The following is a 23,296-nucleotide window of genomic DNA, read 5'->3' as shown; positions in this document are numbered from 1 at the left end:
AAGTATTACGACATGACAAGGCTGTAAACATTAACTATAACATCCAAAAAACTCCATGTTTCATCTTTTCTGAAGCCACCACATCAGCGTTATGCGTATTTTCTCCAGTTGCACAGTACATCAACCGGTGTACATTCAGAGATGCAGATTCAACTTGACTGTAACAAAAGCAGCCTGATAAATGATACTTTGTACGCACCAATCTGTTTACATTCAAGGCAAAATAAAAGACTTTTCTTTTAAAATTGTAATTAGTGGTAAATTTATAAGAGTATAAATTCCGCAGATTATGAGAGTAATCATGTCTTTCCTAGCAAAACTGGTCAGTCAGGCCCAGCTGCCAGATTTTGGGCAACAAGACCTCCATTCAGTCTCTCTGGTTTTATCGCTTGACTCTCCAAGTTCATCAACCTCTTCAAAAGTGAGGACAGACAGGATTTTGTGGCTTCCACTTTTATATTAAGTTTGTTGCTTATGGGAAGTGTCCCATATGGATTCAGAGTCTTCATGTCTACTTGAGTACAACCCTGGATCTAGATTGTGGAGTCCTGAACCATGTGTCCATTGTCCGCCAATATTCTCCTTTCTGTGTTGGTTGATTTAACCGAGGGCGAGTACTTGGACCCCCTGTTACAGCAGAAGCATAGAATGCGCTTAAAGGTTAACCTCATCTCGTTATCCCGATAGGAATACACTATGGGATTAATCACAGAATTGATCTCAGCCAGCAGGAGGAAGTACTTCTCAACAGACAGAACATCACAGGATTCGCACCCAAGGCCATCCAAGAGGAGGACAACTTGTCCAGGTGTCCAACAGATCACAAAGGCACCTGTGGAAGCAGAAGGAGATGTGAGGAGGTAAGTCACATGGTAACAAAGGAAAAATACAAATCCATTGAAGGGTTACCAAAAATCTAAAAGGAACACATGAACAGCTGAAGTGGATCTGAAGTATCCCAGAAGAAAATCAAGCAATTTAAGTTCTTAAGAACTTTAGCAACTCTCATAACTGGCTTCGCTACTAGATACCACAGTTTCCCATAACCCAGATACACCATGATACAAAAAAAAAACTGAGGACCACTAAGCTTCAGTTGACCATTCGCCTCTCTGCACCTCTCTTTCTTTGCAAATCTGTTCGCCTTATTCTGGCTTCTTAGAATACTTCCGCAAAAGGGCAGAGCCACGGTGGCACCACATGGACAGCGTCTCCCCTGTTCCTCCAGTTGGGGGGAAAGGCTGTGCACAGAGGCCTCACCCTTTTGAGCATGCACTCCAGAAGGCCTGGTCAACAGAGCTGTTACCAGACAGAGAAAGAAGACACAAGTAGAGGAGCCAAGAGAAGAAGCAAAGCTGCGGAAAAGGAGACATGGACACGGAAGCGGTTGGTTGAGAAGGTAAGGAGACATTGAGAGAGAGCGTGAGTAAGAGTGTGAGGGAGCGTGCGTTAGAGGAGTGAGAGTGTGACATAAGTAAGATTGGGAGACAGTGAAAGAGTGAGAGTGTGTGAGTGTAAGAGAGCGCATGAGTAAGAGTGACAATATGAGAGCATAAAAGTCAGAGAGAAAAAATGAAATAAAAAAAGGGAAAAAGCAACAAAAGGCAAATGAAAATTCTCTGCTTCATTTCCAATGGTTTCATTGGGGTTCCTCCTCATTTTCAGATGTCCATACAAATTTCCAACAATTGAAAACTACATATTAATAATTACATAGATTTATTTGTTTATAGTTGTATATAATTTTTGTAACAAAATGCGCATGTCTTGCGATTCTCAAACATCCAAAATCGTATTTGGCTCTTACATTAACCTCTTCACGAAAAAAAAAGGTATGAGCTCACAAAGCCCATAGAGGGTTAAGCAAGTTCTGCCACCTCTGTAGTAGGATTTGGTTAGTGTACTAAGTTATATTGCTTAAAGAGTCTAAAACAGGTTTTTCACCATTGACTTGTAAAACGAAGAACCGCCTTAGTCTGGCAGGGACACAAGGATCTGACTGACCTTGGAAATGTGATGAGTCCTTAGAATGTATTATGTCAGTCTGTGGGGACTTCATCATTTCTATGCGTGGGAGTCAGTGGATGTAATAATCTTTGCACTGCAAGGAACATTTTCTGTGTTTTTGTGCGTTTTTGTACATTAACAATATATGTCTATCCATATGTCTAGTCCATACTGTAACATAATCTGTGCTGCTTTAAATACCTCCCGAGTATTTCTTTTTAGGACCCATTGTGGTGAACTAGTATTTGGATAATGCGTTAAAAGGGGGGGGATGATGGGGGGTCAACCTGCTATCCATGCAGTGCGAGATAAGACATGTATGATCCAGTGTCTGGGGGGGTTGAATGTTGGATTATGACCCATTTGTGCTATCACATGGCCTTGTGTCCCAAGAAAGGCACAGCAAAATATTGGTAAATATGAATTAACTAAATACCAGAAGGCTGCAGTAATCGGTAGGTATTGTAATCAATGTTTCTATATAAGAATATATTGAAGAATCCAGCTAGAATATGTAGTCTAGAACCCTATCATTTTTAGACATACCGACTTGCGTGATATTTACTGCCCCTAACCGCACCGAGGTTGCCCCTGACGCATGCCAGCTGGTGTTATATGATAAAGCAGTCTCTAGGGTAGACAGGAGAGTTGCCAGGATCAATAAAACTAAAATAATTGGCCCCCACGGACTTGTTAGGTCTTAATTAAGCAATAGCTGCTTCCTAGTTCTGCGTTTTCTCAAAACAACTATTTAGACAGTCATCTCATTAAAAAGTTAAGCTGCATTTCCAACTTTCCATGGAGCAAAACCTGGTTTACAGCTAAGACGTCGACACGCAATCCAGACCCAGGACAGGATGTGCACTGCTTGTCGTACTATTTGTGCCAGCACTCCTAATTTCACTGGGACGTTCCCAAAAACGTCCTGATCGGGCTCCTAATGCTTGATATTGCAGGCAACTCAAAGCCATATCATCAAAATGTGTATTGCACCCCTCCCATGATTTCGGATAACCAAAGAGAGACATTGGTATGGCAAGCGCGTGGTTTTAGACATGGCTTGGGAGCTTTACTATTTAAAGCTGTTTGATGAAACCTACTTAATATACAAAAAGAAAAAAAAACACTTTTGGAGAAGCTGCATCTCCAGAGCTGCAGATTACTTCTTCTTCTGGGGTCTGGTGATTTGTGGCATTTTTGTCTGCTTTAAGCACCTAATGAGCGGCAGAAAAGCGTTCCCATTTCAGTCAATAGTAGCTCTTGATGGAGGAGGGGAAACCTTGCGCAGAGCAGGAGCTTACGGTCCGTGGGAATGGCACACATGCGCACTGGGCTAGCAGGAGATATTGCAGACCACGTAGCAGGGGGAGGCAAATGCATAGAGGGATTTAGCTGAAAAAAAAGTGTTAATTCAAAGGGGATACTTATCTACCATAATCTTTACAGTAGGGTAGAGGACTGCATTGGGAGGCGGGTCCCGCGGGCGGTCTTTCTGGGGCTGCGGGCGAGAGCGGGCAGTCAGGCACTGTACCTGCGGGTCCCGGTAATCCCGAGCAGTCCCGCAAGGATGCCTTCTCGCTGCTCCATTACAGTGTCTCTTATCTTGCTCCGCCCATGAACAAGGCGGAGTCACGTGACGTGATGTCACTTCCTGTGACTCCGCCTTGTTCCTGGGTGGAGCAAGAGAAGAGACGCTGTGAGGGAACAACTCGAGGGCAGCCTTGCGGGACTGCGTGGGAAATCAGGTAAGGAGGCGGGCGGGATTGGCCACAAATGTGGCAGGAGCGGGCGGGATTGGCCACAAATGTGGCGGGAGCCGGCGGGAGCAGAACACCCACATTGCGGGAGCGGGATTCAAAACAGCGGGAGCAGGATTCAAAAAGCAGTCCCGCGCAGGGCTCTACAGTAGGGCTGCAACAACTAATCGATAAAATCGATAATCGATAATGAAAATCGTTGCCATCATTGATAATTTCATTATCGATTAGTTGAATCGATTTTTATCGATTATAAAATGAGGGTTTTTTCAGAGCAAACGCTCTGAAAAATACCCCTCATTATATAATCCGTTTAGTCTGACTCACAGCAGCAGCTCCTACTTACCAGTCCCTCCCTGTACAACTGTGACAACTGGCCCCGCCCCCTTCCCTCTCCCAGAACCACATGGCTGTGACACTCATCTAACTGTAAGTATAAAATTAATATTTGGGCTGCTGAAAGTTAGGGGAGGTGGGGGTTAATTTAGGGCAAGTTATGGTTAATAGGGTGTTTAGGGTTAATTTATGGGCAGTTATGGTTAATGGGGTGTTTAGGGGCAGCTATGGTTAATGGGGTGTTTAGGGTTAATTTAGGAGCAGCTGTGGTTAATGGGGTGTTTGGGGTTAATTTGAGGCAGTTGTGGGTAATGGTGTGTTTAGGGTTAATTTGGGGGCTGTTGTGGTTGATGGGGTCTTTAGGGTTAATTTAGGGGATGCTGTGGTTGATGGGGTCTTTAGGGTTAATTTAGGGGGTGCTGTGTTTAATGGGGTCTTTAGGGCTTATTTAGGGCAGTTGTGTTTGATGAGGTATTTAGAGTTAATTTAGGGGTGGTTAATGGAGTGCTTAGGGTAAATTTAATGATGAGGACTGAGGGTTAATTTAATTAATTTAATAAAGTTAACTTAAGGTGCAGTTAGAGATAAAGGGGGGGGCAAACTAAGGGGAATCTAATTCCTGGGGGCAGTGAAGATTAACCCAGTACTAATTTATAAAAGTATGGTGTCAGTGTGATGCGATAAGTATAAGGAATATACAGTATATAAGGCATATGTGGGGAGGGCAGCGTGGCATGTCTGGGGAGGACGGAGTGGTGTATCAGGGTGTATAAGGCATATCAGGCACAGTGGCATATGTGGGAGGCAGCGTGGAGTGGTATATGGGGGAGGCAGCGTGGCATATGTGGGAGGCAGCGTGGAGTGGTAAATGTGGGAGGCAGCGTGGAATGGCATATGTGGGAGGCAGCGTGGCAAGCCTGGGCTCAAATGTGCATAAATTGGGGGGGCTGGTTGGGAAATAAAGAGAAGAAATGCATTTTATCAAGGTTTTTTTTTTTATTCTGCTGTTTGTATTTAACATCATTTGTTTATTAAATTTTAAATAAATGAAAAATTTACATTCATTTTTTTTATCCGATTAATCAAAAAATAATCGGCCAACTAATCGATTATGAAATTATGAAAGCGATTATGAAAATAATCGTTAGTTGCAGCCCTACTTTACAGCATCCGATTAATTCATAAAGAGAGAGAGAGAGCAGATTGAGGGAGGGAGAGAATTGATTTGATACTCAAATCCATCTGATCGTTTTTGCTTCCCCGATTCCCTTTTTTTAGAATGTTAGCTTAGAGTGTTTGGTGGGATGTATGCAAATGATATAATGTATAGCGCAACTTACGTTCATACTCAACCAGAACTTTTTGAATAATGCATTATCGCTGTTTTGCATAACACATTTTCAAATCCTGATGCCAGTAACCGCCTCTCCCAGTAATGGTTGTATACAGAGGGACAGTGAGTCACTCTATTAAAAAACAAAACTGTCAAATATACGTTGTGTCTCCGCCTGTGCAAATATTTCATGTTTTTCTCTCCTACTGAAGAACAGCCCTCGAATCCAGACATCTTACACCACTACACCCACTGCCCACCAGTGCCATGTTGGTTGTCTCCTCCATGGAGCCACCTGGTGAATTAAGGCAGTGATCAGATTTTTTTTTTTAACGTTGACTATAGAAGCTGCCAGTCGGTCACAGACCGATCCGTAGGCTCGTCTTATCCCTAGACGGAGCACGAGAAGTTTCTCTTTAGCTGAAGCTTTGCATGTAAACCTTAACACACTCAGACTCATACATACCAACATTTCCTTGCTGGATCCAGGGACAGAGGAGGCGGGGCCTAAAAGGGGGTGGGGCCCCCACAGCATTGAGCTCTAGGCTACCCAGTACGCATACTGGCTAGTTTGAAGCTCATTTACAAGCGTTTAGGCTGTGTGTGTCCCAGGCATACACAGTTAAAACACAATGCACCCGAATTTGACGGGAGAGGAGCCCCCCCCCAAAAATGGCACTGTCCCGGGAAATTCAGGACTGTTGGCAGGTATGAAGACTTCTGCCAGGGCGGTAAGAGAAAGGTGACCACTACCTTGGCAGCCGAAGGGCAGTCCTGCTGTTGGTAGTTTCACCTTAGTTACAGTCCTTTTTTAAGCATCGACCCCTTTTAACGGATACAGTAACATTATGATTTTTTTCTTTTATTAACGACAGAATCCTAGCTAGCATGCAAGAAAATAAATGAGCATTCCTTGCAGTGTTTTAAATGGTCGAAGTGGGGTGATTTTACGGAGCGAGGTTAGAGGTCTGACTATGGAGCAAGGTTTTACAGAGTCTAATGTGACTGTTTTATTGGCAGCTATTTATGTAATTAATTAATTAAGGCAACATTATTATTGATTCGGATAGCACCAACCTATCCCACAGTGCTGTACAATAGGCATGGAGGACGTAACAAGTAGTAACATTTCCTGCTGTTTCTTTGCACAAAATAGTTACTTTTTAGGGTAAAATATTGTAGAACACTGACACGCTCGATTCCCAGCAAACCCTCCTAAAAAATGGACATCAGGGGAGGAAAGAGAGACTGATTGATAGACGGGAGTCCCAAAGATTGACTGCCCTACTAAATACAATGCCGTAGCCCTAGGTCACCATGTAACTTTCTAGATTTATTAACTAAATCCGTTATACCGTCTGGAGGATGGGGAGTAAAAGGACTTGTATGTGTTCACATTCCAAGGTGAAGGAGGAAAACAATCTATTTTGAAGGCCATTTTACCACTGGCTCTTATCAAGAGAGGCTGCGGTGAAATCCTCCTTTCTGTGGTCCAGGGAACAGTTCACGAGGACAAGGCTTCACAATAGGTCGAGACACAGCAGCTGTTACGGTGTGAATTATTTATTTACACAGATGTCTTTCCTCGGCCTGTCTTCATCTGCTAACATTGTTCCAGTTGTACCCTCAGCTGCCAGCTTCGAACAATGACCCTTATTTCTACACCCTCGTAACCGCTGCCTAATCCATAGCGCACATAGGAAAGCTCTCCAGGACATATTAATACTGAGGCCCGGAAATGCTCCTTTTTTATAAATTAAGCTTGTCCAATACTGCACTAACCACACTGAGAAACTCTATGCGTTTGTCCCTGAGGTTCTCGGTATGGTAGGCGATTGACAATCATCGACATCCTTTGATCTCTGGGGAAGGGAAGTAGCGTTTCGCACCTAACACCGACATCCTGGCTAGTTAAAAAGTTATATAGCACCCCAAGTGTCAGCCCTATTACTACAAAGAGGATTTTTTTCAAATATTTGACATTTAAAAAAATATATATATCTTCTTCATTTGATCCATACAATCCCACCGCAGATATGCCACATACACCACCCTCTATACCTTCCAGTAGTACTAAACAATGCTATTGTGGCTACTAGATTGTAGGCTTGTTGGAGCAGGGCACTCCATATCTTCTGTCTCTGTATGCTTACATTGTTAAGCCCGATAGTACAGCTCTGCGCTATATAAATCAATTCATAGTAGTAACTCAATTAATTTGCCAAACCTTCCTATATATCGGACATTTTTGGCTGTCAATCTGTATATTTGTTTTGATGATAAAGTTAGGGTCTAGGTTGCAGGACAAGCAGATCAGTCAATTTGTTTTTTGCCCTTATGTCACCTTCCCTTCTCCTACTTGGACCCTTACACAGGGGGTTCAATAACTAAACAGAACAGAAGAACAGGAAATTATGACTCGCTGCATAAGATGGATTCGTAAAACGTACAGAAATATATTTATCATATATATATCATTCCTTTTTAGTTAGAGACTTTTATCTCAGTTTTCACTTTTTATCAGTTTTCACTACTTTGCACATTTGGACCTCTCACCTATCGTATTCATCAAAGTGCATATGATGGCTGTAATGCCCCTTTAATTAAGTGCTACAGAAGTAAAAAAGAAATGTCATTTTATTATTATTTTTATTATTTACCAGTGTAACCATTATAAGATACCTATAAGATAAGGTGGCCATGTTCTGCTTTTACATGGATCTTGCTCTTGGGAAACAAATTCATCTAATATTAACATATAATCTAAGCAGGCCCATGCTTCCAAAGCCATAACATCTCAGGGGGCAAATGCTGTTTGGATTTAGTCACCTCCATTCAAGCAGGGTTTTGGTCTGTCCTATACCAGTGAAAAATGCACCAAGTTTTCCTAAGATCACTAATGAAGATGGGTTCTTTGATACCTCTTTACCCGATGTACAGGATTTTTTCTTAGAAAACAAGAAGAGCTTGTTTTCTACGAATTTGTTCCACGCACTCATGTTCACGGTTTCCTATTTTGACCAAAAGACACGACCATTGTCTGTTGACATACAGAGACAGCCAATGAAGTAAGAAGTAAGACCTAATTTATTTTATTTCCAAGACCCCAAAGATCAAGTTGTTAAGTTGTTAATAGAGTAACAGAGAAAATACCTTAAGGTGACCTGATGCTAAGATGAGCTTTCACTTAAACTCCCTTATAAACATTCATTAAATAGGTTGGACTTGAGCTTTTAGCAACAGTACTCAAACACTAGCCACCCCAAACAGGGCAGGTTCTGAGGATGTTATTTCTTAATCATGGGTTGATACATAATTATAAGGTGGATCTGTGTGAATGGCTTACTCACTAATTGGACAGTCTATTTAAACTCTCACTTTTTGGGGCTATTGTATTTCGATCTGTGATCTTCTGGTCTTTTGGTCCTATGAACAGCCAGAGATGCCCACTGTCTCATCTCCAGGTTCTGGAGCTTGGTCAACCTAAAAATCCTTAAACTATTGATGGAACTCAATGTCCAGATTCTTTAGACTTGAAGATTATATTATAGTTTCAAAGATAATACTTACACCAAATATGCATTTCTAATATTTGCGTAAATTGAGTAAAAACTGTTTTGTTTAGTAAATATGAGCAAAAATGTAGAAAAACTTGAACTACAAAGAGGTACTTACTCAAAATGATGAACACCGTTTTCATCAGGTTGATCATAGTCTCCCGGTACTTTGGATGAAACGAGGTGTGTTGGGACATCCTAGTCATCTTCCCCTTGACATAGATGAAGATATGCATGTATACCGCCATCATGATGATAAAGGCCACCAAGTTGGACACTGCCCAAAAGATCAGGTAACTCCGACTATACAAAGGTGCCATGTGTGAGCAACTCTCGATATTACACATGCAATGCCAGCCAAATGATGGTATGAGACCCAACAACAAAGCTGCGATCCAAATGCACGCAATTAGGATGCATACACGTTGATTGGACATCTTGCTGTGGAGTTGCATGGTGAAGACAGTCTGGTGCCTTTCCACTGCTATGGCCAAAAGGTTGGCCACTGACGCTGTGAGGCTGGTGTCCAAGAGACTCTGTCGGAGCAGCCAGGTTTTGACTGTGAGGCTGGCTGTTCTTGGCCCCGTATGGAACATAAGATATGTGTAGGCTACTCCAGCAAATAGATCAGCTGCTGCCAGGTTCCCTAAGAGGTAGTATATTGGATAGTGGAAACGTCGATTGATTATAATGGCTGTGATAACCAGTAGGTTCGTCAAAAGCACAAAAACACAAACTGTAAGTCCAAGTCCGACCACAAGACTGTCTTTGGTCCTCCATTCTTTGGTTAGTTCTTTCCCACTATTGTTGTAAAAGAAAACAATGCTTTCATTATAAAAACAATGCTTCATCTTGATGGGTTCCATAAATCCTGTAAAGAGGGATAATTTAGTATATTTCATAGTAAGCGTGCAATTAATAACTAGATTATAATGACATTGAATGAAAAAAAATAAAAAATAATTTAAATTGTGCAATATTACAATCAGATTAGGACAGATATACCGCTTATTATAGATAACATTTTTCAGGAAAGCCTTAAATTGTAAAATTTGAGATTAGGGTTTATATCACATATTCACGGTCAACCATGCAATAATTATATTATCCATGACAATCAATGGACTTTGGATCAATTACCCATAAATTGTAAACCTTAATCAGTCCTTGGTCTTGTTTTAGATTTGGGACAGGCATATGCCTATCCCATGCATGTTTAATTTTCCTCGCTGGATTAACCTCTACCACTTATGCTGGGAAGCTGTTTCATGTATCTGCCACTCTCTCAGTAAAGTAAATGTGTCTGTTAACCCTAGCCTCTGACCCTCTTGCTTCAGATCGTGATATTCTGTTTTAATTATTTCCCCTCATTTGAAAAAAAAACTTCCCTTCTGTATTTTAATGTATTTCGTATTTAAATGCTTCTAAATAGTCATTGACAAGGAAATGCGAGTGTTAAAGCGAGAATGTGGGGGGAAATGTAAGTCTGTGATGAAATCCACCCAGTGGTTTTTGTAGATTTGTTTGCCTAGTCCCTGGCTAATGATTTTGGATTTGTTCCAAAGTCATAGCTCTGGGTGTGTATTATGTGTAAATACTGGCTCAAGGAGTCAATAACAATATGGACGACGTATATGTCGAAAATTCGCCGTAAACAGCTCTGTAACTAGAGCCACGAACCACATGAAAGTGCTACTTCCAAGGGAGTGGAGGTCTGTGCTCTCCTAGTAGAGATACGTAGAGACTTGGACATTTGTGTGACCAGTGTCTGGGCCAAGAGCCCCCTAAAATCATCACCACCAGATTTAACACCCCCCTGGTTTATTTGAAAGTTGGCATCATAATTCTTTCAACCTCCGCTGCCTGTGCCAGCTATATCCAATGATGAGCCTGAAGTCAGGGTCTGTCCATTATAGTCAGGGGAGGATCCTGGTGGACAATCAGCAGAATCTTTGACCTGATCTAGAAGAAGACACGCGCCGCTTGCTGATATGACATGCATTCCTCAAGGTATTCACCAACGAGACAACAGTCTGAAAAAAACTTCCTTGATCTAAACCAGATTTACTGTAGCCTCCCTATCAACGCACTATGGTCCCCTTCTTACCATAATTACTGCGTGACAAAACTAATTTAACCCTTTGTGTACTTCCCGGTCCTCTCTAAATAAAATATAATGAGTGCCAGAGGGGAGCGGCGCCGGACACAGGGCTTTTTTTTTTCATATCGTTTTCCTAGGTCCCTGGCTGGGGATTAGCCTCTATTGTTATGGGCCAGCGGCGCTGATTAAACTTACGCCATACTGCACAAATGTGCTTAAAACGCCCAATAATGCGTCGGCAGGGGGCAGACCTGATCCCGCCACCTCATTTACATTTACAATTCTGCTTTCCGAATCCATCACTAATCATGTAAACATACCTACCGAAACCCTGGCTTACACAGATAAGATTATAGCATCCACTCCTTCGATCTACTTCTGAATTTAACCCTTTGTAATTAAATGTAGCATTAAAACACAGTCCCTGGAACTGCCGATCATGTAAAATGTTCCCTCATGTGACGCCAAAGCAGACTTCGAGTGGTTATTGCCATTAGGAACTAAAAGGTTCTTTGTTGTCTTTATGTGATTAAACCTTAGGGGAGAGAAGACAATGACAGATCACAAACTAGAGAGAGCAAGTAAAGTCTTCTCTGAAACCTTTTCAAAATATAGTGTTAATTGGCTTTTTTGTGTGTTTTTGGTCTTGATTTAATCTACTAGATACCATCCCTGACCTATTAGTGAAAGTTCTTACTATACTACACAGCCTTGTGATATACAATAGAAGCCTTAATCACCTAGAAGGGATCTCTAACTAATTAAAGTTGAGTGGTAAAGGGACTTCATTAGTAGGACATTGTCCTCCTTGCCGTAAAGTGATGTCTCAGTGTGGTGATTGAGTTTGGAATGTTAACCAAAATATCACAGCTGCCTACAATGGCGACTTCCAGATTCTGTCGATGAATACAAAGTTTATTGGAACAGCATGAAAAATATATTTTGCCTTCAGCGCTAGACTACATTACTATTAGGCTGTGGCTTAGGGTGGCAGGTCCAGGGGGGCCACATTATTATTATTATCAATGGACCAGTTAAAAGGGAGATTACTGACGAGCCTCCAGAGCGTTATTTCACCCTGTGGCGTGAAATATGATATGATGTCATGTCAGATATGATGTCAATAGCCCAGCGCTCATCATGAAGGGCAGCCACGCCGAGGGGACAGTTGGTGCCAATGCAGCACCAAAGTTAAATACAGCACTGATTCCTAATTTAACCCCTTAATGACAAACCCCGTACATGTACGGGCTCAAAATGCATTGTTTTCAATGGGTTTAGGGACCGCCCATTGTCCTTAAGGGGTTAAAGCTAAATTAACAATAATCCAACGTATATTTTCCGATTCCTTCATGAGTTACGCAACATGCCGAAAACATTTTAAACGAATACACCAGCCCAACAGATTGTTCTCAACTGCTGATGAGTATCTTACTAACAAGTAGCGAGCGTGTTATTTTATTAAATCTGCCGACACAGCCATCATGCAAACAACCTCTATATATATTAAGTGGCTCCCGCCGCCAACAAACAATGTCACGGAGACAAGAATCTATGCAAATTCCCCGTGCCCATTCAGCTGCTAATATTTGCCAGTAGTTACCTAGACGCATTTAACAATGTTTGTCCTTCTCTACGCCACCCGTGAAAATAAAAGTTGCGTACCGGAATATACCCGCCGTCTGTACAGACAGAGATCAGCATAAATACTTTGAATAGATTGTAAGCTCCTTTGAGCAGGGCCCTCCTCAAATTGTTATTATACTACAATTATTATTATATTATTATTATTATATACTACTTATTATGGCCTGTCTACCCAGTGTACAGCGTTACGGAATATGATGGCGCTATAAAAAACAATAAGTAATAATAGACAAAATAACATGACTGTTGTTATTATTATTTTACGTTAATCGGGTGCCTTTTACAAAAAAAAAAGAAGCATGCCAACATTATATACAATCGCTTCTGCATATTTCAATTCAGGAAGTATCCATAATCTAAAGTCTATACATGCGGCTTCCCCGTCTGTATACTTTCCATGTAGACATTAACCGCAAGTCATTTTCGGGTTTGTTTGTCGTGTTATAAATGAGGAAATATCATGATATGTCAGATCAGCTAGTGTGGATTTTAAATCCCATCACGCCCAGGCAGCCAGTGAGTTCATGGCTGATGTCTATGTGGTTGGAATTATTCATTAAAGATGGATGTATTGGATGTTACTGTAGCCAACAGGGAACTATCCAACTCAAGGAAGCCCCAACCAGCCGAACGCTGCCTGTTGGTCATGGGAGTTAGCATAACAGGCGTTGCTATAGAGCGGCTCTAGCAGTGATCCACCGCTCTGCATATGAGGAATAATTAGGTCACAGTTTCACTGAGCTTGTTCCAACCCCAAACATTCTGAAACTCCCCTAACACCCTTTCCTTTGTAATTCTGTAAACCCCCCCCATCACAGACATTGTTACTCAGAATCCAAAGACCTCCAAATTGGGGGGAAATAGATGTAAGTTTAAATAATGGTTGGTTTGTTTTTACTCGTACCCCCTCTCCACTCCTTCTACCCCTTGCCTTACCCACCTGATTGCCTGTTACCCTCTTGCGATCTACGCCACCCCAGCCTCCTTTTAGCGTACTTTCCTGTAATGTCTGCTCAACCTTTCTTTTCTACCTCAACCCCCCTTTTTTGCCTTACGTTTCTGTACTTACCCTCCTGCCCCTGATTTCGTAAACTCTACCCTCCTTTCCACAGCCGCCCTTGCCTCCCCTCCCAGCACTCATCTACCAAGTCTTCTCCACTCTCCAGCTTTCCTTTTGTCGCCCCTTTTATCTCTATCAATATGAGCCACATCTCAAAGAGCAGTCCTTACCTGAGCCCGCACCTCGTAGCGTCACCCTCCTGCCTCAGTCCGTCCCTCCATCAGCATCTCCTGGGAGTCTCTCCTCCACCCCACTGATCACACACAAGCCACTGCGTGCCGGTACAGCCCTGATTCTGGAGCCACATACCAGCCACAACTAACTAAGGTGTGACAGCCCAGGGGAGGAACCCACCTCGAGCAACAGCGCACCTCTCAGGTTACTGTTAACCCATTCCGGGGCCATGAGTACACTAGTATCACGCGTCGCCACGATAAAAGTACAACTGGCATTTTCATTGAAAACTGAAGGATCCGTGCTATTGTATTTTATTAAACCTTCCTTAATACAGAAACAAATCCAACATGTTTCTATCTGGTTAATGTACTTAGAGGGGGAGTTTAATGTATTAGATGACCTTGTGGGTACATTAATAAGCATTATTTAAAACGTGAAACAAAATACCTTATGTAGAAGCTGCAGCTCCAGGGCTGCAACAGGACACATGCTCTGTAGTCAATCAATCGGGGTGCTTTGTCCACATGAGCACGTGGGGGTCTCATTGGACCCCCGTAACGCTGGTTGAGCCAGCTGTGGACCTGACTGGTCAGGTGTCAGGAGATGTATATGGCAAACACCCCTTCTGGTGTGTGTGTGGGGGGGTATTTGCAGAATCCTTCAATGCATTTTCAAAGGGGACGTTGCGTAAGTTTAAAGGCACCGGACAGCTACCATACGCATTAACCTACCCATTAGATAATCCACGGAGGATCTTTCTCAGTAACCCATTGCAGTTTTGTTCTTATATCTTTGGCGTCACTATAAATATCCGCGTTTAGCTGTCTGCTTGCACAATTTATTCATCTTAAAAAGGACTATTGCGTTAAATAGTCCACTCTGCCTCTCCCAATAAATCCTGCCATTACTCCAAGCAACCCCTCCCTGTAACACCGACTATTACCCCATAAGCTGCAGCGAGCCGGCCCCTCCACGTCTTCTATGACTCAACATGCTGTATGTTGTATAACTTTACTGTACAGCATTACAGCGCCAGTTGGTGCTACATAAAAATATAATAACCAGAATACAATATACAATAAAAATATCCCACTCCTTCTAACCCCACCTATTACTCCATATAACGCCTCTCTATAATTCCACCGTATAGCCCATCCCTATAACTTCTCCTATTACTCGGCATAACCCCTCCTCATCATGTGCGTTATTACTCATATTACCTCTCCTTATAATTAACTACTTATATTGCTCATACAGCTTCCCTTTACAATGCCTCCTATTGCCCTTTCTATAAGTCCTCCCCACACAGTGAGGAAAATATGCATTAGACCGATACATTTGCCCATTATATCACCAGTATCATTTAGTGGGAGGCGTATTATGGTCATATTATGAATGTGAAGAATTTACCTTTGCTACGCGCTCTCTGTGCTCACTCCGTTTAGTCAAAACGAAATTGTAAAACTACCTAAACCACACAACAGCTGCAGCAGTCTCTAAGCGCTTCCGTTCATGCAGATGAGCCCGTCTCAAAACTGTGTCAAACCTATAGATAAGCGTCTCTTTGTCGGCCTGAGGTAATTGTACCCCATGGGGCGATTCTGATGATAGAACCTCTCTGTTTCCTACTGGGTGTCGAAAGAAAATCGAGATACTTTTTAGTGGACCAAGTACTTTAATCTTCCCGATGTAGACTAGAAAATGGAAACAGCCGGGGCAGCCAGCAGTAGAGATATCCTAAATTCTTTACAGGGATTCAGGACCGGATTGGCAATTATAAGGCAATCCTGGCACTTTAAGGCCAGTGGCCACCTGATGACATGAGTCCCACCAAAGGCTGGATATGTTACGCTCATGTGGTGTGCAGCTGGGCATATCCTGCAGGTGGCAGCACTCGTAGCACCGGATCTGCCACCGGAGGGGTTGAGGAAGACAGAAGGTTGTAGTGAATGGTGTCTCTTCAGAGAAAGCTATTGTTACTGGTGTGTTATGTCAGGGATCAGCACTGGGACCCATACTTTATAATATCTTTAATATATTACCTATATTACATAAGTATCTTATGATAAGGTATTCCTTTTTGAAGATGATACAAAGGGCTGCAGCTGGGTAGGTATTCGTGGTGGAACATACTAAATAGCGAATTATTATTATTATTATCTTTTAATTATATAGCGCCAACAATTTACGCAGCGCTTAATACAATACATATATTCAAGGGGTATTTCTGGCAATATGGCAGCTGCAGTTTAATGTTGATAAACATAAAATGATGCACTTGGGATATAAAATCCCAATACAGCATTGGGGGCACTGTTCTGTCAGTAATAACAGAAGAGAGGGACTTAGGAGTAATTATTTCTGAGGATTTAAAGCTAAGCGGGTAATGCAATAAAGCCTTTTAAAGAACAAGCAGGGTGTCAGGTTGTATAGCTAGAGGCATTAATAGCAGAAAGAGAGACGTGGTTCTGCCACTTTACAGATCTTTGATCAGAGCTCACCTAGCGCATAGTTCTCAAACTCCATCACCAGAAGGTTTTTGACATTCTGGAGAGAGTTCGGGGAAGAGCTACTAAAATGGTGAATGGTTCCCAGAGTAAAAATGACGAGTTTCACAAGATTGGTCTACAAATTACACAACAATATATTACACAAGTAATATTGTTGGGCTCTAAGACAATATGGACATCAAGCGATGAAAGGTGGACAGAGGGGTGTATTTACTAAAGAGAGATTTATCAGGAGAATTAAACATTTCAACTCTCTATCACTTTATATTAACAAGGACAAGCCCTAGTGAGCTTCTCCTGCTAGAAGGTCCACATTGGACGTTGAGACCTATATACTATCGTTTGAGAGGTCTCTTACTCATTACTTATTTAGCTACATATGATATAGGACCAGCTCAACCTCTTTAGTTGATACACACATCTGGTCCTCTTTTCTCCTCTAATGTCTCTTTTTTTAGGAGCTCAGGGTGTTTCCCTAGGACAAATTCTCATATCCAAACATCAAGAGCAATCTATGTCTTTGGTGAACAGACTTTAAAGAGAGGTGTTCAAAGATGAAGGCCAACTGATTTTATTACGAGCTTCTGTGTCTATAAAATTACAAAGGTAGGGGGAGGGATGTGAACTCTTGAGAAATCTGAACATGAATAATCAAATTAACACTTAACACACGGCTAAGAATGGTAAATCGACAACAATGGTGAATGATAACATATGAGACTTTGGGAGCTTTCAAGGCACAGACAATGGAATTTAAAAAGCACTAAATAGGATTAGCCCACAGGTACACGTGAAAGGGAATTTGGCCTATTCACTGTTCCTCGGCAACTCTCAGGATCGGCAAGTTGTCCCCGCGCTCCATCCCCACTAATTTCGCTGTGGATTTCGGTGCTCATGTTGTTATACGTTGGACGGTTCTCATGAACTGTACTGGTTGTTATGGGAACACCATAGCAACCTGATACAGTGCAACATCACTCACTATGGTGGCCTGAGGTTCTACCATAACATGAGCAGATCTGGTCGTAAGCGAACACATGATCTCAATCCAGTTTATCGCTAGCTAGGCAGATTCTGCCATCGTAAGTGATGTGATGTCTTTGCCTGTTCACAAACCCACCGGGCGGAACTTACAACACGCTTGTCAGTCAGAAATCCCAATATTGTTATTTCCTCCCTCATTTTACCCTTCTATATACTAAATACACCTATGTAGAGTTTACAGGAAGTTCATTAGATAACGCTGGCTCTGCCACAGGTTGCCGGGGATCTCGGTTTCCATAGGAACGTTTAGGCTAAATATTTCAACACAATTACAGGCATTATAAAGTAATTTATATAATAATAAATAAAAAACATATCTGGCCGGAGTTGAACTTTAACCCATTTAACACATAAAACATAATGTTTTGGGGGCTTTGTCCGTTTTTGGAGATAAATACCAAGTAAATCGGTGAAACTACCGATAAAACTTATCTACGGTAATCTGCAACTGTTTATACTACTTGAGTAACTCAGTCCAACTAAACAAAAGGGCCTAATAAAGATAACATATCTATAGAACTTCACAATATCAAGTCATTGTATCGCAAAAGTGGTTTCATTTACCATTTGAAAGCTATTGTTTAGTTGCTAGCTTAGTCATGTGACACAAGGATGGCACTGATAGGATAAATCCATTGTTGCTGTAGCAGCAACTAAAGCTTCTTAAAACTTTAAATGGTTTTTCGTGATCTTTTAAGTAATGACAGCTTAACCAAACAATGCTGTTTATATGATAGAACACGGAAAATGGCTATAGCCGTATTAGCCCAAAAGAAGATGACGTTAGTATCTTCTGTTGGGCCGACATAAGCTTTTGGGGCCTTTGAGGTCTCTTCCTCAGATGAGGTCCTAAAATAATATGTGGATTTATCCTCCTTTCTATGTTCGTCAATAGACTAAAGACTCCAGCTTTTACTTATCCAAGGATAATAGTGTTCTGCGCGACACTTTAAGATTCAGAGGTCCTTTCTTTAGATGAGACCATTAACACAGGGGCTTGTTATGGGCATTAATCACTAAACAGTGAGCTTGGCAATGTTAGCATGTGTGAGAGCGCCTCAATAATATTTATCTCAATGCAAGACTACATTGATGGCAGCTGCATGGGTCCACACAACACACTTGATGCATAAAGGCATGAAACATGCTGTATGGCGCAATGCCTCCTCTATTGTTCTGCGCATGTTCTGAATGGCGCCATGGCCTTGCATTTGTGAGAATAAAGCGATCCGATGCACATTTTTGAATTGTGCCGCATCATTCGACTCGTTACATTCCACAAATTATTAAAATATCTATTTCTTTTTAACCCTTCGTACTACACTGGTAAGATAACCCCCCCCCCTCCCATACCTCCTACAGCTCAAATCTTTAGAAATGTGTGGTTCTGATAAAAGGAAGATATCTCGGTGCCAAAAATCACATACAAACTATCCAAGAATTCTAAGGACACAAAAATTTGCAGCGCAGCAAAATCAGATCACACAAATATTCCTAGATCATCGCCAAACAATACGCATGCATCACAGAGGAAAAACACTCCAAGTTGTCTTTGGAAGTTGATTTGCAAGGGTAAACAGATAAGACCTTAATATGGTGTTTCGCATTGTTTGCCCCAAACCCTTGTGTTTTTGGCAGTATCCCTTATCATCCCGATTTCAAAATGCTACATTGCAACACATACACAATCACAATGATATTTCGGCAAAAAAAAATTGTTATAGACCTTGAGTTACCCCAAAGATAAAAGTGGTGGGATAAGGGGGGGTAAGTTATACGGCCCTTGTGTTTGTGAATCTGATTGTATGCACCTATGCTAACATGCATACGTTGATAAAAAGTTAATTTGTATCAAAGTTTATTGTTGCTACATAACCTAACAAAGCAAGATTTATATGTATCTAACAAATATACACAACACAGTAAACATAAGCCAGACCGTGTACCAATAGATATAAAGACTGACAAGTAGACTCATTTTATATATATATATATATATATATCTATATATATCTATATAGATATATCTATATAGATATATCTATATATATCTATATAGATATATATAGCTAGGATAGGTTGGAGTACATAATACCCTTTCGACCCATCTGGTCTACCTATTTTACTTCTCCTAGATTCAGGACCCATAAGCCTATTCCATGCATGTTTAAATTCCCTCTCTGCATTAGCCTCTACCACTTCTGTCGAGCGGCTGGTCCACTCATCTACCACCCTCTTAGTAAAGTTCTTACAAAACATCTAAACCCCTTGTTTCAGATTATGACCTCTTGTTTCTCCTTCTTTGAAACACATTTGCCCTATGCATTGTTACATGCATTTATGTACAGAATACGGGTGGAAAGAAAGAAGGGTGATCATGAGAGGGTAAAAGAGAGATGAAGGGTATGAAAGAGACAAATACTTTATAACAATACCAGCGGTCATATTCCCAGTAAATATCACTTACCGAACATTGTGAGCGTCCTCTGCTTCTTGGAGGTAACTCCTTACATCCAGAATGAGTAGGGTCAGTGCAGGCTCTAAAATGCTGTATATAGGGCTGAGTGTTAGTATACAGCACAAGTTGCGTGTCACCTCTGTGTTAGGATGTGATGAGTTGTAGTGTATGAGTGCATGCACTGTAGTGTGTGTGATGCTATATAATATGAGTGTCACTATACGTGTGCAGCGTATGTAATGGATATGTGCAATGTAATATGTAATGTGTACAGTGTAAATCTCAGGGTATATGCGCAGTATATTCCAGTGTCTCTGCTCAGTGTAGAGCTGATCCGGTCTGCATCTCCCACACTCAATGTGAATGTTGCCTCTGATGGACTGAGGGGGCAGTGAAGGAGGTGGAGGGGGGGGTGACAAACACAGGAGGGGGGTAAATGAAGTGTTATATCCCAGACTCAAGTTACAATGAAGGGGAGGACACAGCAAATATTATTATGCCTCCCTCAACTCCCCCTCCTATGTGACAGTCCAGAGGGTTTATTGGGGGAGAGAGGGGGCTGGGAGGCTGGGGGAGACTGGGCTCACATTCCTTCTTCTATCACTTCTACACTAAATATTTTTTTATTTATATATTATATTTATTCGATTATTTAGGTTTTAGAACTATGCATGTATAATTATACAGCACTATTCATAAGCATACATATTATTATTTATTGTTTTATATAGCACCATCAAATTCCATAGCGCTGTACAATGGGTGGACAGGACCTAACAAGTAGTATGTAACATAAGAAATTGACTAACAGAGACATATATTAAAATATGTAAAATAAATCTATATGTATCTGTCTATGATGCTTTATCATTTCAGATTTGTGTCTATAATCATTTTATAATTTTCTCTAATTAGATTGTAAGCTCACAAGAACAGGGACCTCTGTTTCAGTTTGTTATTGTTTGTGATTTTAAGTGTATCCTACCGACTCGGATTGTAAATGGCTACGTAATCAGCTGGCGCCATATAACTAAACGTAATGTAATAATTATTGAGCTCCCTACAAATCAAAGACTGGAATAGCGGCAGTAGTAATTTTGGTCTGGGGCTGTCACAGTTTGAGTCTGTATTATGCAGCAAGCTGTGTGTGACTCATTTTTGTCCCATGGATTTTTGTCCCAGGCTTGGCTTGGTGCTCAGGGAAAGACAATGATACACTTCAGCTGTTCTTTCTGCAAAAAAGAACTTGGCAACAGAGTGCCGCGGAGAGCTGGCACCATTCAACCCATGGAGCCCAGACCAGAGGCCCCATAATAGTGTCCAAATTATTTGGCAATTAGGAGAATGGGAACAATAGCCAATGCACGCAATCCAGTCCTGGCCAATGCAGGACTGCATAGAACGTTAGGATGCAGGAAGGATGCAGTTACGGTGTAAAAATGATTCTGACATCCTAGTGGCTGGTTGTGGAACTGCAAGTAAAACACAGATAACGTTTCAGGCAGTAGCCCCAACTGTTAAAATCAGGGCAGACAAGGTGCCAATTGTCCCGATTGTCCTTTTTAGTCCTCCCCTCACCCTATTGTAGGTCATCAGTTAAAGTTAATAATTTCAGCTGTGATTTGTGGCAGGTCATGCCTGTATGACAAACTGGCTGCCTTTATGGAGACCCTGACAAGTTGTACCGCCGAAGGACATCTTCTTCTATTCTTGTGAGCCATGCAGAAGCTGAGCCAGGTTCGTCCGCAGAAGGAAGAAAATACTTACAGAGAGATGAGTTTGAACCAACTTGTACTCCTACTCCTCAGCATGCATCAGACCTTAGGATATCAGTGAAGATGCGCAACCTCAAATAAATTGTGCCAATGACCTGGGCAGAGTGATTTTTGCATGTATATTGTTAGTTAACAGATCTAGCATTTTACAGTTTTTTTAGTGTTATAGCTCTGGTTTGTTGGTTGTAAAAAAAAAAAACTAGGCGATGCCAGCTAAATGAAAAATGAGCAATTATGTTGGATTTTCCAATGAACCCTCCAGCTATCTTTAAATGTAATCCTTAATCAGGCTGAGTAGGCTACAGCGACAGGAAATAAAAGGCCAGTTAATGGCTCGTAAATTTCTATGTGATACCTATAAATCCGTAAAATAAATATGCGGAAGTCTCATTTCTGGACATTCCAGCGACATCCAGATGTGTGGAATACGTTCAATCGGCTTGAAATTCCAAGGAAATTCTCTTCTATGTAAACAGATTTTAATCTTCACTCCGACAGGCTCCTTGGTATATAACATGTATGTACACAGGCCTGAGCAGATTTATGGCAGTCGCGCTTACCGTACTGTAAACAATTAATCTATGCCGAGATAAAACTGCTTACAGCTGCAGTTCTTCTCTGATTATACAATAGAATTATATGGTATATATTTTGTTCATGTTCAGAAACAATATTTCTAGTACAGAAATGTATGGAACAGAGTGAAGCCTTGTACCCATCAGCAGGGTGCTGCTTTAGGCCATCGCACAACAAAAATCCTCAACTTATCATGCCATCAATATTAAAAAAACCAAACAGAAATGCCAGAGCTTGACTCTTAAGCGATATACATTACTTATTTAGCAGATACTGTGCGTATATATATATATATATATATATATATATATATATATATATAGACATCCCACATAATTATTTAGGCAGCCAGTTCCATAGGCAAACATTGAGGGTAGAATGGGTCATACTCAGAGAAATATTCTGGCCAGCAGGCCCCGGGCCTGGCAGTCCCCTTGCTCCCAAACCAGGGGGCAGCTCCCCAGTATCCCTCTCCTCAATGGGCTAGTTACAGGGGAGATCTTCGATCTCCTCAACTGGCCCATTTACGCTATATAGCAGGGGCGTCCAACCTGCGGCCCTCCAGCTGCTGCAGGACTACATCTCCCATCCTCCTTAGCCAGCCCTTTAGCTAAAAGAGCATTATGGGAGATGTAGTCCTGCAGCAGCTGGAGGGCCACAGGTTGGACGCCCCTGCTATATAGGCTGTTTTGTGTTAGTACAGCCTCCATAGGCTACATTAGAAGGCACTGAGGGCGGTTGGGGGTGGTAGAAGGTAAATGCATTGCTGGTCATACTGAAGAGCTCAGTGACATTAAACGTGGTTGATTGATTTTAGAATATGGTGTCCAGGATGGCAAAAAGAGTGAAGAGAGAGCAAAAGCAGATCAGTTCGTGTTTGCAGTAGAAAAACAAATGAGTAGATGGGACTTTGATGTCTTCTTTTACATTTAGTCAAATGTGGAAGGGTGGGTAAGTG

At 41.6% G+C, this 23,296-nt stretch overlaps 1 protein-coding gene across 3 annotated transcripts; it reads right to left on the bottom strand.

Moving 5' to 3' along the window:
• Window positions 1-245: 245 nt before the first annotated feature.
• Window positions 246-20,236, bottom strand: LPAR2 (lysophosphatidic acid receptor 2). 3 transcript variants are annotated; one of them, XM_053464287.1, is made up of 3 exons: window positions 19,997-20,236; window positions 9,109-9,861; window positions 246-832 (listed from the first exon to the last, which is right to left on the bottom strand). In XM_053464287.1, the coding sequence occupies exons 1-3, from the start codon at window positions 20,001-20,003 to the stop codon at window positions 534-536; spliced, it is 1,059 nt and encodes a 352-aa protein (XP_053320262.1). In that variant the 5' UTR covers window positions 20,004-20,236; the 3' UTR covers window positions 246-533. The 3 variants fall into 3 exon arrangements, with proteins under 3 accessions (XP_053320262.1, XP_053320263.1, XP_053320264.1); XM_053464288.1 differs by lacking the exon at window positions 19,997-20,236 and adding an exon at window positions 14,707-14,781; XM_053464289.1 differs by lacking the exon at window positions 19,997-20,236 and adding an exon at window positions 13,969-14,080.
• Window positions 20,237-23,296: the final 3,060 nt, after the last annotated feature.

Source organism: Spea bombifrons, chromosome 4 (assembly GCF_027358695.1).
Source record: "Spea bombifrons isolate aSpeBom1 chromosome 4, aSpeBom1.2.pri, whole genome shotgun sequence".
NCBI lineage: Eukaryota > Metazoa > Chordata > Amphibia > Anura > Pelobatidae > Spea > Spea bombifrons.
The sequence above is the reverse complement of the archived record's forward strand: the minus strand, read 5'-3'. Positions and strand labels throughout refer to the sequence as shown.

Excerpts from the sequence above, each read along its gene's own strand:
- LPAR2 (XM_053464287.1), bottom strand. Across the intron at positions 833-9,108 it reads AACGGTGTTCATCATTTTGA|GTGCCTTTGTGATCTGTTGG; the intron begins GTAAGTACCTCT and ends CTGCTTCCACAG.